The 15,797-nt window shown below is 35.4% G+C and overlaps 1 protein-coding gene across 4 annotated transcripts in view; it reads right to left on the bottom strand.

Annotated features, from left to right (window-relative positions):
- Positions 1-1,307: 1,307 nt before the first annotated feature.
- STRN3 (striatin 3) overlaps positions 1,308-15,797 on the bottom strand; it is a 69,036-nt gene continuing 54,546 nt past the window's right edge. For 2 of the 4 annotated variants that reach the window (XM_063331619.1, XM_063331620.1), the window contains 8 exons: positions 13,211-13,386; positions 13,032-13,079; positions 10,720-10,841; positions 8,931-9,098; positions 8,534-8,674; positions 7,029-7,136; positions 4,572-4,658; positions 1,308-4,460 (listed from right to left, as the gene is read on the bottom strand). In XM_063331619.1, coding sequence (XP_063187689.1) covers positions 4,291-4,460; positions 4,572-4,658; positions 7,029-7,136; positions 8,534-8,674; positions 8,931-9,098; positions 10,720-10,841; positions 13,032-13,079; positions 13,211-13,386 — 1,020 coding nt within the window. In that variant the 3' untranslated portion in view covers positions 1,308-4,290. The remainder of the gene's footprint in view (positions 4,461-4,571; positions 4,659-7,028; positions 7,137-8,533; positions 8,675-8,930; positions 9,099-10,719; positions 10,842-13,031; positions 13,080-13,210; positions 13,387-15,797) is intronic. The other 2 variants (XM_063331622.1, XM_063331623.1) reach the window with 2 other exon arrangements.

Here is a 15,797-nt window from a genome sequence, read left to right as displayed (position 1 = left end):
CAGTTATGGAATTTCTGGAATTCTTTGACACTTAACTCTTGGGTATTTTAATACTATACTACTTGCTCAGAAAAGGAAGATGGGGAGACAACAGTTTTCTCCCATCTAAATATTCTAAACAAAGTGAGGTACGCAACTTTGTCCTGTTGAACTACTAATTCTGGTGAGGACTAGGAACCAGTTCAGAAAGAAAACAGAACCGTCTGGCTCAGCATGCTGGTAGCGAATACATCAACAAGGGCTTTACTCCCCAATGGTCTGATTTGCTCAAATCTGAACAGAGACTTGACAAACATACACAATTAAGAGAAAGTGACCACGATCAGTTGCTTCTGTATGCCCAAATAGCTGCCAAAACCCCAAAGTTTCTGACAGAATGTAATGCATATGCACCCTGGAAACTGTCAGGTATTAGATCACTCAGACTGGGGAAAATATTTCCAGCCTCTAAGAATTTCTTCTGCACAGCAACTGTTAGCTAAATCATCTTAACAGAAAACTACATTTATTAAGACTGGCAGAATCAGTCACCTGGGTTATCCAAGGAAAAAGAGTCAAAGCACTAATTTAGGAAGCTAAAATACACCTCCAGTTTTGCTAACAACTACCCTAGTAAAGAAGTGGTATTGAAAAGCATTTTAAAACATTCACTGTCATTAAGATGCAATGGTATTTCTAAGTAACAAAGAAAAACTTCAGGTAAGGCAATCCAGGGGAAACCTCTGGCTACTGACCAGCACTGTGTTACCAAGAAGCTTTCCACTGATTTGACATGGGAAGTGCTGGAGAAGCACGTAAGAGTATGCCACAGAGACTGCTATCAGTTTTAAAATAAATCAATTAATACAGAATAGGAGAAATGCACAACCTCCAATAACATATCCTCAAGCCCACAGAGTTTTTCCACTAGGAAAATGTACCAGTTATCTCCTGGCAAATACGGCATTTCTAAATTAGGGAAGGTTCTTGATCAGGGCTTGTTACACCCTTTTTCAGATGGAGTTGATATTTACGTAGATAAGATGCTAGACTACAGTCACCACTCATCTGCTTAAAACAATTACTAAACGCTTAAAACAGTTACTACAGTAAAACTAAGAAGGGGAGTAAGTCTGTTACATCAATCATATCGTGAATGCTAAATGTATTATTAAACACATTTACATCTTTCCATTCCGGTTCTGAGTGCAATTCCTTTGGGTCTTACTTACAAAAGAGAAGTAAATCAGTACTTTCATAAGTTGAGGTGGTTTTGCTAAATGAAAACATTTATTTCAGCACTATCATTCCTTCCCCATCACCAGTACTACAGCTCTTCTGTTCTAAAAAACAAAAAACAAATAGAAGTTTTAGCATGCTATACCCCACAATAAACAAACTAAGACTGTATTACAGATTATTGTCAATAGTCAATAAATGAAGCCTCACTACAGCATTTGATCCACTATGCATCAGTGAACTAAGATGACCCTTAAGATTTCAATTAAGGAAAATAAGCAAGTATTTTTGGTTTTACCGTTTCAATTTTAATACAGTTCAAAAAAAAAAAGTAAATGTTATGCATGGCAATGTTTATTAAACAATCACATTTCATTTAAGCATTAAAATGCAGCAGTCTGGAAGAGCTGCCAGAAACAATGTTTGGCTTCAGAAAAGGCGATTATGAAATTACTTCCAATAAAATTCAAATACTCTCTTGTCTGTTGATTAGTTGAATGCTTTAGACTGGAAGGAACAAAAAGTGCAAATCAGCTGAATGTTACTTTCAAAAGTAAAGTCTTAGTGTCCTACAAGCAGTTACTGAAAGGCCTCACCTTAATCTTCATGATAAAGGACAAAATTCTCCAATTTCTATACAATTATAACTTACTTCAACATTTCAAACAACGTAACATTATTAATAAAACAAAATTAATTTCAGAATATAACTGCACTATTCTGCCTACCATAAGCACCTTTTTTTCCTTTCCTTTTTTTTTTTTTTTTAAAAATCTAATTCGCTTGACATGAGATGGCATGAGATACATTCTCACTGCAAAACTGCAAGCTTACATGGAACAATACAGTTACAACCACTTATAGGAACATGTTCCAGCTTAAGGTAATTTATATACCCAAACACACTATTTTTACATGAAAAACCTAAGATTCATATTGTGGTATTCTGCTTCTGCTGATACACTTTCAGGAAAGTGACTCCTCACAGTGTAATTAAATGTTGACCTGCAGCTTAGCCTTTTGCAAAAAGGCTGCCCAGTTGCCCATTGTTCTTTATTGGAGGACTTGTAAAAAAATGGACAAAGGTTACTAGGTAAAATTTGACCTATAAGCAGATTTTAAGCATTTAGAAATTAATTTTTTTTTTTTTTTTTAAATTCAACACAATGATTCAGAGGCAATTTGAAATAAAAACAGACTCTCTTTCTGGCTCCTAAATCACTCGAGAACCACTTCATATACAGAGATAGCAAAAAACCAGTGTGATTATCGCCTTATAAAGGCTCTAAGAATACATTAGCAATTTCCAATTTGTTCTTGTAAAAATTTTCAAAAATATTGTGGAAACATGTTCTTATATGTGGGTACTCCTGCTTGAAACTGAACAGTCGGTTGACATCCAGACAACTATTACAATTTTCCAAAAGCAAAGCAGCTCATAAGCATAATAAACAAATGGTCATTTTGCTAAAATTTAGACCTAATTTAGTAATTTGTAGAATGACACTGTCAAACTCTGCAACACAAAATAATGTAGCCAACAGTAACATACAGGTACACCATTTAATATTTATTATATGCATTTTATATACAGTATTTTTCAACAGCTGTACTTTTGCTATGTGATACAATCTTAAAAATTTGCTGATTCATTGTTTGTAAAACAGAAACCTTACAAAACTCATCAAAACTCGCAAACTGATCAGAAAAGTTTTGTGGAAGACTAGAAAAAATACTTTATTGTATTAATCATGCATTACACAAACAAAATCTTTAGTTACACCATAAACTGAAGCACATCTGAAAATAAAATAAAAGCAGGGAGTAACTAGTCAAAACACAGCAGATTTATGAATCTTGAATCAACTACTTTTGTATTCTATTTGAAACGCAAATAAAAATATTTTTCACTCCAAAAGTTCTGAAACAAATTGTTTTTTGGAATCAACTCCACTCCAGGTACTTAACCAGAGGAAAAAAATTCTTGGTTTGCGACTTTAGAATTATCAAACATCCCATTTTCTCATCTATTTTAGACTGTTCAAAGAGTGCCGTAACAGATATACAGGGCCCTTTAACACACTACATAAAAGGATATAAAGACCAACAAAAAGTGAAATAAATAACAATAGGCCATTAGCAAGATGGGTAATCCTTGATAAATAAACTCGTAAATACAGTAAGATGTACAAAATATCACATAGTGATAGGATGCCAAGATTAATTTTTTTTTTTTTAAAGAGTTCATTCGGGGGTGTTAACCCCTCTGTGTTTCATTTGAACACATTTTACAGTCCTTTATTTATGAAGACAGTTATGCGATGATGATGAATTAGCATCCTTATGCAAGGACTTAGCTGAGCTGTATTAGGCAAAAGAAGGGAAGAGTGTGGTTACACGGCAGCGGGTCAGTGAGATCTCTGTGTTTTAGGGTTCTATAATGCAGAAAAACATTATCAATACAATCTTGAGCACTGTTGTGACAGGCTAAATATATAAAAAGACTTATAAAAACTAGAATTTTATCCAAACATTTTGTGCAACTAATGCTAAAATATTTTAAGTTAAATTTCCTTTTCTTTAAAGCAAAATAAAAGTTTAAAAGGGGAATCTGTGGCATTCAACTGATAAACAGAAGATTACTAAGAGATGAAAAGAAAGCTACTCTTGGAGCTCACTTCCCTCCACAAGAGCACCACATTCCTAACCCTAAGGCAGCACACAGAGTCCAAAATAAAAGTCTTTTGTAAGATCAGACTCCACGTTTGCTTAAAGACACCTAAAGAACAGACATACGCTCAGTTCATATCCAGTCAAGGCTACAAATACTGGTTTTCTTTTTTTTTGTATTTCTCCCCACCCCCCCCAAATACAGTAATTACAGTTAAATGAATGAGCCTGACATTGTTCAAGATATGGTGACTTTTCGCCAACTTATACCACATAAGAGCCTCCACCCAGGCAGATCAGATGTAGTGTCTTATTGGTAACCTTATCATTGATGGCAGTGATGCATTCCCTCTTTTTTGTCCAAACAGACCTGCTGTTATGACGCAGGTTTGTTCTGCTATGTCACACAAATACTTTGGCAAGGGCATCAGCTCCTGCACTGGCAATATATGCTTTTGACGGATGAAATGCTACATCATAAATTGATTCATCCAGCTTTTTCCTATGAGCTGTTATTTCTTGCACACATGTCTTGCTGTCCAAATTCCATAACCTAATGGAACAATCATGGCCTGTTTAGAAAACAAAGAAAAAACAAAAGACAAAAGTTAGACTTGTCAGACACTGAAGTGCATCATAAATACAAACTTTACAGAGCATGCAGAATATGAAAAAAAGCTTACTTCCAGACATTAAATAGATTCCATTAGGATCTACAGCTAGACTTGTGACAGCATCCAAGTGAGCAACCATAGAATGGATCATTTTACCTAAAAGCAAAATAAACAGTGAATTTCCTGTGATGTATTGTTTCTTTTAAAAATAACATTCTCATTAAATTCAATATAGAATAACACACTGATTTAGATTCCAATAATATCTGAGTGATACAATTCTATTATGAAGTGACAACTGCAGACTCTTGTATAAGCATATGTGTAAATGACACTCAACTCTGAAAAAGGCATTCCCATTATAAGCACTCTTTTTGTCCATCTGGCATCTTTACTGGTAGCAATAACAATGAAGACCAGTCCTAAAATGACTGGGTGAGAACATAAATTTTTAGTACATTAAATGCCCTAATACCTGCCCCCAGTGGGCCAAAATGTGGGCGAAGCTTTGTAAAAAGAGACTTACTGAGTCATACCAAAGGTCCATCTAACTCTGTCATTGCTAGGAGGGAGGCTATTGGTGATAAACCAGGGAAGAAAATAAAAACAAGGCGACTATAAGCCATACTTGCCCAGAATACTCTCCGTCTTCTAATAATTAACTGCTCAGTTATGTCACAAACCAGAGGTGTTATCTCTGCATTCAACTACTCTTAATGCATTTTTTTTTCAGTGACCTCCATTCCTGGACACATAACATTTTTTAGCATCTCATGATGCTTTTTGGAAGGAGTTCCAAAACGTTTAACTGCACATAAGAACAACCACCTCTTTCTGTTTTGAACCTGTTACCTGTTGGGGGTTATTCAATTGAACCTTAGTTCACATATTGGAAAAAAAAAAGCAAATAAATCCCTATAAGACCACGACCAACATGAAGAAAATATATCATCTTTGCCCAGTTGTCTGTCTTCCTGAAGAATCTCAGCTTATTTAGTTTCTAAGATTCTTCCTCAAGAAGCTAACAGCTACTGAAGATCTCTGATCATCTTTTAACCATCCTCTGAACCATTTTAATTTGGCTATATCTCTTTTGAGATGAGGGAGACTGGAGTAACACCAACTACACATGTGGATACACCAAGAATTCATACAAAGGTATTAACAATGATTCTTCTTGTGGTTTTTTCCTTTCCCTCCTCTCAAGATTCATTTTGCTGTTCTGACTGCTAAGCAACAAACTGACATTTTCATCCAACCTCTTCTTCTAACTCTGAGGTTTTACCTTAAGTAAGAACAGTCATCCCAGTGATTATTAGTTTATATTATAAAGTTTGTTTTACCTTACATGCATGATTTCATATTTATCCACTTGGAATTTAATTTGCCTGCTCTTAAGTCTATCAAGACCTTCAGTTTTTCCTCATCAGCCTTCATCTTTAATACCCTGAATTAATGCATGTCAGTAAACTGCCAACATACTGTCCCCTGCCCAGACGCTGAACTATTACTGATCCCTCCAGGACCTGGTTAATTTTTTGTTTCACAAAATGACTGTTTACTTCTACATTCTGTTTCCTATCTTTGACCCAATTATTTGTTCATGCAAGATTTTTCTCCTTATTCTACATCTTTGTTTCTTTAAAGTAACAAATTTTAATTTCAGGACAATCATTGCAACACGTTTAATGACACAGTTCAAAAACATACATTCATGGCAGGTGAGAAGGGGAAAAAATGTCTAGCTTTTTGCCTTTAAATATGAAAAAATAATAATAAAAAAAAGTGAAGAACACCATCCCTGACTTGACCCAAACCAAACACACTTAAAACAGGGAGTCTGCATCTACACTTAAAATCAGCTTGTGCTGACGGGTTTTTTCTTCCAACTTTGGTAGGATAATGTGCAGGAAGTGACGCATGGTTTGACAAACAGGAAGTTTGTGTTCATTCTTACAATTATTCCAACCTTTGTGTCATGACAGACTGTGCAGTTTTCCCCTATTTTCCCTTCTTTCCCCCTCTTTTCTGTTTCATAAACTTAATCAGCAACTTAAATATAACACAGGGTTCCATCGCTACAGTGATTCTAGGGTTATTTCTTGCCTTAATAGGTACTAAGCAACCTTCTTTACTACTGAGAGTTGAAAAATGTAACTGATATATGCTTAGAATTAAAAGCATTGAAATGATGAACACAGGATGAACAATGGCAGGAAATGATGAACAATGGCAGACTTATTCTATAAATTAGCAAAGCACTAACTTAAGAGGACCTTCTTGTCCTTCACAACTCTCTGTGCCTGTTTTGACAGTTATTTTCTGACTGCTGATGTCTCAATTGCAACAGATAATACTATTTCATAGAAAAGGTACTGAAGAGGTTTAATACCACAAATAACAAAAGTTCTCTTTTGTGTAAAACTGCATCACCAATAAGTTTTCTATAAATGGATTCTTCCTATGTCCATCCAGATTTACTTTAAACAAACTCACACATACAAATTAGGTTCTCTTTATCCTTACCCGTTTTGTTGTCAAAAAATTTGATGTGTCTATCTTCATGTGCTGTAATAGTTACAGGAAGTGTAGGATGACTTACTACTTTGTTAATATGATTATTTGATTGTACACCTGAAAACAAAATAAAAATATTCACTTGCCTAAAAGAAAGGGTTACAGTTAAAATGAAAATATTTTAGCATTACACTATATCATCTATAATTATATAAGTAACATTAATAACATTTCAGGAAGAGCCTCAAATTAAACTCATAAGTAATAGCTTCTTGCTTTACAGGGTGGGACTAAGCCAGGTGGACTCTAGCCAATTACTGTAAGGTTAAAGCTGTACAAGTGGTTTACACACATGAAAGATTCTTGAGAAAGCTATCAAAGAACCAAGCAAGTACTGCAGGGCAGCACTAGCCAAGTAGAAACTAACTGTGGCATCTATAATATATGTTTATCACACACGTCTTATACGTCCATATCAAAAAAGATATAGCTTGGGGAAGAAAAAAAAAAAAGATAAAATCCAAATAACTGAATTCAGTCTAACCTTTTAGATTCTGACAGATGTATTCATGTCTTATTTCAACTTAAAGAAACAATGAGTTGGTTTATAATCTCTTTAGAAGCTTTTAGAATACTCCATGAAAAACGCTTTCTTTTTTTGACATGCCAGTGTTTTAAAGGCTTGCTCCTTTCATTTCTGTGCTTAATTTTTGTTGATTCCATTTAAGTTCTCTCTTCAAACTAGGAAAGGTACTTCTCCAATTAGTGATGCTCTTTCTCATTGTCAATGCCAGTTTTTCCACAAGCTACCTAGAATATAGCTCTTACATGGTTTTGTAACCTGTGCTGAAGTCTTCATTATAAACTACTTAATACTGTAAGTATAATCACTAAGTCAACTAGACTACTTGGAGGGCAGAAGCAAATTCTCCCCTTGCATTATTTTTTTAGATCTCATTTCATAGAAAGGAATGACCAGACACTGGAGGTTCTCCTTATGGAACGCTTTCATAGGTTCAAGAAAAGAAGGCTCCTCTATATAGAGTTTCATCGGATATATACAATTCTTAAAGAGTTACATTTTTGTAGCACCTTATTTGTAGCAACAGAATTTCTAAGATTAAAAGTTCCACAGGAGCGTTTAATCACAACCTGTGCAGAATTCTACACTGAGCTAATATTCTGCTTAAATCACTTACTTTGATATCCTCCACGTCAAGGCTATATAATGAAAACTGTGTTTTAATATGCAATTCAAACAACTGAATCTTGAGAAACCTTATCTTAGAGAACAAAAACTGTTGCTTTCGCTATCTCTAATCACTTTCAAATCCTGCTAATCCACAATCTTTTCCATCACGTCTGTTCCACGCATCTTTAAGCGTCTGACCAGCTTTCAAACTGCACGATGCAGGAGAGGAACAGAACTTTTTCATTTACTTCACCATATAATAAAACTTGGATAAAGGTACCTCACCCAAGATGGATGTTTAATACAAAAGAGCTTTACTTACCAGATTCTGTTTGTGATGAAAGCATTACCACTGACTGGGATGTTTCTAAATCATAGATGACTGTGCTGCCAGTGTTAAAAGATGCCACCATATGAGCAGGGTCACAACCTATGAAGTCAACTGATGTAGGTATTCCGTGCTCTAGAAAGAGAGAAAAATATCTTTACAAAGAATGAAACACTTTTAAAATTCTTGACAGTTTAAACATTTAGTTTGTTTTATACTCATACGTTAAAGGAGAAACTCGCTTCTTTCTGTAGAGTAATGTTACAGCACCAGGCTTACTTTATTAAAAGATCTTTTCCCTTTAGTCCTGATACCTAAATGGAGATTAATGAACCTGGACGCATCATCAGTTGACTCATAACAGATTTTCAGAACCACTGGAAAAACTTACCTTTCTCTCCATTGTAAGTGCAAATACAGGGCATTTTTTCTGGTGGGTTCCATAATCTAATAGTGCCATCTGCTGAACAAGACAGTAAGTGATTCTTTATACCGCTGTAAGCAAGACCCCAGACTGCATCTGTGTGAGCAATTAATGTGCCAGCTAGAACGTTTGGCTCTGGAAAAAACAAAAGTTCAGAAATGAAACCTTTTTAGTAAAGAAACATTAAATAAGTATTTCTTGTACTTAATACAAATTAAATTCCACATAAAACGGCCATATAACCCCCCCAGCCCTTCCTGTTTAAGCAATAGCTACAATATTACACAGATCATTTTGCACAACCACTGCCAGATTTCTCAAAAACAAAGCAAAAAGCAGAAAAAGAATAACAATCAAAAAACCCCATCAAATCAATCAAAAAACTGCACAAACAATTATGTCCCTTTTTCCAGAATGAGACACACTTATTACCACCTCCTCTTTGAGGCACCTGCTTCTTCCCTTCAAATTCACCATCTTAAAGATGCTTGGTCACAGCCCTTCCTCTGTACAAGGTGTAAAAAAGCCTAAGAGAATCCACTTTCCACTTAAACACTGACACCTAATCCTGTTTTTACTCACCGTACTCCGCTGACACAGGGGCATGCCCTAAAACTTTAAAGCACTCTAATAATTAAAACAAGATTATTTCTATTGTGGAATGGGGACACACATTCCTATTTTATTCTCCCTGATACTTTATTGTTGTCTTTTACAGAGGGGTTTTTAATCTATTCTCTACCAGGCTTTGAGAAGCAAGAGAAGAGAGATAAATGGAAAGGAATAAAGCCAGATAAATCACTAAAATTTAGTTTTGCAGGAAATTAAAAACAAGCTGGTCTTGCAACCCAAAACCCTGCTAACAAGCTTTAGGGATGAAAAACATCCCATTCGAGTGCTCTCTTTTAAAAATAACTTTGTCACTTGAGTAGAGATAGTTCTGTCTGAAGCCCATGAAAATTATACCAACAATCCTACCCGCATGAACAAATCAGACCATTTTTAGTAATTAGACTATGTTGCATAAATTTTTAGCAGAGAGGCACAATTTGATCTATATATTGGTTTTAAGGGACAGGGTGTAGCAGTCTTCCTAAATTGGTGCAAGACAACACTGCTTCCCATCCCTCATTATCTCACTGCCACAGATTATGGCAGCCTGTCGCATTAGCTCACTCGTGACACTGACACAAGGGACAGAGGAAGAAATCTTGACTGTTCCATTCAAGCTTCAGTCAACCATGGAACTGCACTCTTAGAATTACAATAAACACAAAAAGCTGATCATAATCAATGTCAGGAGAGCAATGCGCAGTTTTCCAAGCAGTTATCAGCTCTTTAATTGTAGAGACATTGGTTATGGGAACTGAGATACAAATCAGAAACATGGGACATAGGATTTGAGTACACTTATCTTCGTTTTCTAAGAATTTCCTATCAGAAGAAATAAATAATCATTCAAAAATTTGGAATTTTTGTTCAAAGTAGTAATCGTGCTTCTTAAAAAAATAACAGTTACGATTAACTTTTTCTTTACTGCTTAAACCTCTGAAATTGCCAGTCTTCTTATTACAGTTCTATACAAAGTATGTCACCAAAGCAAGTGAGAATAAATAATTAATATTTATCACACACAATTTAGTTGATAAATGGCAGTTATATTTCACAAAAGCTCTAGAAAAGATATTCACAACAATCAGAAAATGAATGTTGAAGACAATGGTCATGAGCTGTTTATCTTTTAAAAGGTACTTACCATAGGTATCATATGGATCCACGTTAGGGCTCGGCATGTTCCACCACTGGATGGTTGCATCAATACCACCACTGAAACACTGTTCTCCATTGGAACTAATTGCCAATGACAATACAGGTCCACTATTGGGAGACAGAGAAAAAGAAGTTTACTGATATAGCCTACGGGACAAAAGTGAAAATTTGGCTATCTACTTTAAAAAAAAAATTGGATTGTATGAAGCAGTTAAAAAATTCAAACTACAAAACCAATTCTGTTAAAACCTTTTTAAAAATCTCAACAAGTGATACCAACTTGTATTAAAACATTCATAACAGATTAGCTAAAACTATCAAAATTCAAGCAATTCAAAGAACACCACTTTATTTCTCAGAAGCTACAGTAACTACACCTACAAACAGTGAGTTTTTACAATGCATCTATGCCAATCTAACAGCTAGCTGTGCTGAAAGATGTAGTTGCAGCTCCTCTCTGCACCAAACTATCTTCTCATCCTATTTTAGGAACCAACAGTAATCTATGCCCCAGTAAACTGTTTCAGAAAAATGATCCTAGAAAGAGTACTTTTTGGCCAAAGTTAGGCTTCTACTGGTTTAACTTCTTCAACCTATTTGCTGTGATACCAGACAAGCACAAGCTGTAGCCCACAGGAAGCAGGACGTCTACTCCTTTAGACACTCTAGTAAGTCAGGTTTAACTGTATTATAAAACCATATCCCCAAATTAGATGCCTGGCTCATTTGACAGGCCATACCCAGGATATAAGGCATTTACCAGTTGTTTACATGCAGATGAGCAAACTAGAATTACATATTTGAAGATGGTGAAAAGGAAGATTATTGGTTGAATTCACCTACATATTTGGAAAAGTGAAGAATGAAGCTGGCCTGAAAGGGAACGTTTGATCAAAGCCTGCCTGAGAGAAAAAATAGTAAAATTACTTTGGTACCAGTCTTATGAGAAGTCAGAGGGTGGGGATCGAACTCTCCCAAACCTTCCCTGTTGGCATTCAGTAACCAAAGCCAAAATTTAGACAGAGAGATATGAAGGAAAATTCAACTGGTCAGTGACCCTCTATTACTCAAAAGAGCACTTGTATTTACACAAGGACAGATTAGTCACCCAGCCCTAAGGAAGCATATTTTACACTTTAGCTAATAAGCACAAAAATAAGACACTACTATTCTATCCAGTGGCTTACGGGAAGGAGGACAGTGACAATAGTATGTGCAGATTCCCCAATACAAACTACTAATTTTTTTTTTTTTGGTCAAGGCCAGCACAGGAAGTATTATCCACTTCAATGCTTATCAAAGAGCTTTTGTGAAGCTTACCTGCTACCTGGTTTGGAGAACGGGTCTTTATATAAGCAAAATGCACTCAAACTACTGCGACTAGCTAAGAACTGCACATTTTTGTCTAGCCTTATTGGAAGGAAGCAGAATTCAAATTTATCAACTGGAACTCAGGCAGTAATAAAGCAGTTAATGCGAGCTGAAAAATCGCTAGGAGTTTTTTACAAGTCAGCTCAACTTGCATGTTTTACTAACATTGTTTAATTCATGTTAGCTCACTGTCACCGTCTGCCACGAAGACCTTTTCTTGTTTCAGACTAGTTTGTGCAATCTGCTTTCCGAAGATTTTGGGCTGGACCCCAATCAGAAATAAGAATATTTATTATGGTGCATAATGAACCACCATCTGCACAGAAAGCAGCAAACTTAAGATGGGAAAAGAGGAATCCTGAGTTGACGTTGCAATAAGAGATAAAATTTTGTTGCCAGGATAGGCCAAATTAGTAGATATGGCATGGCAACGAAGTTCTATCTCTTATTCTTGTTCAAGCCCCTAAAAAAAAAAACAAACCAGAACCCTCTAGTCACTTGCTTGAGCTCCTGATTTTTCACACATTGAAATGGTTGGGGGTTGTTTTTTCCTGATGATTGCATCTGTACTTTTAATTTCTCAGACCTGTATCTGAAGATAATAGACAAGACTAATAAATTCTACCTTATTTATCTTCTTCACATATTATATATAAAATCCACTGTCCAAGACACGGGCATCACTCAGGTGATTTCATTATCATCTTCTCCTTTCCATTGCAACTAACCACATTTGTCATTATTTTTTCATGGACTATGCAATTCATGACAGGGACTCAGTATTTACTTGTTTGTACCAAGTATGACAGGCCTTGTCTATACAATGTAAAAATAGAATACATTTACAGCTTTAAAACTGAGGTGTCTTACGAACCCATGTGATAACGACAATAAATTTATCAAGCATTAATTATGTCAAACACTTACATGTGGGCCCTAAATGTGTAGATGGGTTCTACATCTAAAGAGGCACTCCTGAAAGAGAAAGGAAGGGTTATTACACTCCATGGTATCTACTGAAAAAACTCTGACAACATTTAAGAGTTTAATCAATTTCAAAGGCATTTAAAACACAATTGATGTTCTATAAAAACCCATATACTTGCTTTTTGGCAGGAACCGTTTTCTGCAAATTCCAAAGTTTCAGAGTATGGTCCTCAGAGGCTGTAACCAGCACAGGCTCTACAGGATGAAAAGCTAATGCCCGCACTCCATCAAAATGACTGCGTAGCGTATACTTAGGGTTCCATGTCTTTCGGAAGGCATCTTTATTAGCTGGCAGCTTAAAAAAAAAGAAAAGGAAAGACATAATCTTATCTTGGGTTTAAAAATATGTATAATATATATCTCCCCATATTTTAGGAAAACATGCTATTTTTGATTCAGCTAATACATGTTCAAGCTTAAGTTTGCATTTATCTATTGATCTGCCTATATGCATCTGTAACTCCCTCTCTGGCATGCAAGGTAGTCTGCAAATTTTTCTATTGTAATAGTTTCTTTTGCCCCAGAGTGGAAAGGAGTACAACGCTGAATACACAGACAAGAAGCCTTGATTTTCAAAGACTGGTCTTAATCCTTTTGCGCAATGATACTTTAATGCCTCTTCCCTGAAGATAAAGGTTTTATTGCTTGTCATGTTGTCTGCAAGCAAAGAATAGATTACAACTGTCAAATGTGCACTTATCACTTGAACACAACTAGAATGAGCTTCAGGTTCCTAGTGAACGTTCTTCCTCAGATGAGTAACCTGACTGAGAATGACAGGAAACACACAAAATTCTTGAATACTTCTACATGTGCAAGTATGCACAAAGAAATAGGAAATCCAAAATTCAATATGCATTTGTCATGATTTTAAACACAACATTACATATAAATTTTTTTTTTAAGTCTTTAATGAGTTTTAAATATACTTGGGAGACAGTAATTTAGTTACTATGTGAAGGAATATATACAAAATTTGCATTTATATACTGTGACCATCCAATTCAAACTCTTAACCTATAGACTATTAGGCTAAAATACAAAAAATTACAACTGCTTAATGTTAATTATAGGTAAATCAGAAGAAGTTACCTGGAAACCTCAAACTCTTCTAGTGACTGCAAGAAACTAATTTAGAGCTATGAATACAATTTATATTATGCAGAGATAAAAGACTACATCCCACTTGTCCTAAGCCTCCATCATAAGGCGAAATACATCTCTTCCCCTTAAGTACTTATAAAGGGAGCTTAGAAAACTGACTTTAGTTAGATGGCCAAAATCAGCAAACTAAGAGTAACTGGAAACTAACCCTATCCTCTGCCTTACACGCTATCTATTCACCATGTAATTGTTAAAGTATGTTTCTCAACTGTAGGCCAGAATCCCAAACTGTGGGCCTTAGTATCGCAAGATATGGATAGGTAGGGCCTGTTGCGATAGGACAAAAGGTAATGGTTTTAAACTAAAAGAAGGAAGATTTATACTAGCTATAAAGACAACATTTTTTACAATGAGGGTGGTGAAATACTGGAACATCTACCACAGCAGGGTAGCAGATGCTCCATCCCTGGAAACATTCAAGGTCAGGCTGGACAAGGCTCTGAGCAACCCGATCTAGTTGAAGATGCTCCTGCTCATTGCAGGTGGATTGGACTAGATGACCTTTAAAGGTCCCTTCCAACAAATTATTCTATGATTTTCAGCAACACTGTTGAGAGATTAAAATCTCCCATAGCTAATAACTCTTAGTACCTTATGTCTGTCAGGACTGAAAATAAAAATCAGATCATAACATACCATACACAGTAGTAAATATTCTTAGACCAAATCTATATCCCGTACTGAATTACCACTATTCACTCAAACTAAATTTGATTCTATACAATCAAAATAAACAGAAAGGCTCAGATAATGAAATTTACTGTTCTGAGTTACAGATGTGAAGACATTTGCTTTTCCCTTATATTAATGTAAATTTATGGCCTAAGTGCAAATTACGCCAAATTCAGATCAAGCGATAGAAAGTTGTTATACCAGATACATGACCTGAATTACTTTTTTTTTTAATACTATCCAAGAAATACATTTCATAACAAAGCATTTTGTTTCCAATCTTCCTACTTCAGAGTATACTGAATAATGTAATATTTTTACTGAGATTTAAGTTATTTAGCACTACGCAGCATATTATATAAAAGCTCCATTAAAATAAAACATCTTTTATTTCAGGGAACAGAGTGGAATTCTGGAGTTCTGCATTAAAACTCAATAGTTTTCAGCCCAACTTGCGCAGTTATGCACCTCCCTGAATCAAAAGTGGATAGGAGAAGGAGAAAAAAAATATGGCATTTTCTAGCAAAGTCCCTTTATCTTTTTAATCCTCATCATGTAATATATTCATCCACCTGGCTAACTCATGTTCCCTCATGCACTTGTGGTCATTTGGGGCCACAAGAGAAATTAAAGCCAAACATTTGAAATAGCAATGGCTGATTTTAGCACATGTTGTTATGGCCCAGATTAGACCTTGATTATTTGGGTGCAATGTGCATTCGCACCACACTGATTTCTATTACAGTTGTGAAGAAGAGACAATACAAGAAAACCAGGACTGAATACAGTGGTTCTAATTCTTCAAAAAAAGGAAAAAAGTTCGGTAAATCATCTTTGTTAAAATGGCTGTTGCAACATTGATTTTGTTCT

The sequence above is a fragment of the Chroicocephalus ridibundus genome, chromosome 4, assembly GCF_963924245.1.
Source record: "Chroicocephalus ridibundus chromosome 4, bChrRid1.1, whole genome shotgun sequence".
Classification (NCBI taxonomy): domain Eukaryota; kingdom Metazoa; phylum Chordata; class Aves; order Charadriiformes; family Laridae; genus Chroicocephalus; species Chroicocephalus ridibundus.
Note: the sequence above shows the minus strand (reverse complement) of the source record. Positions and strands in the feature narration are given on the sequence as shown.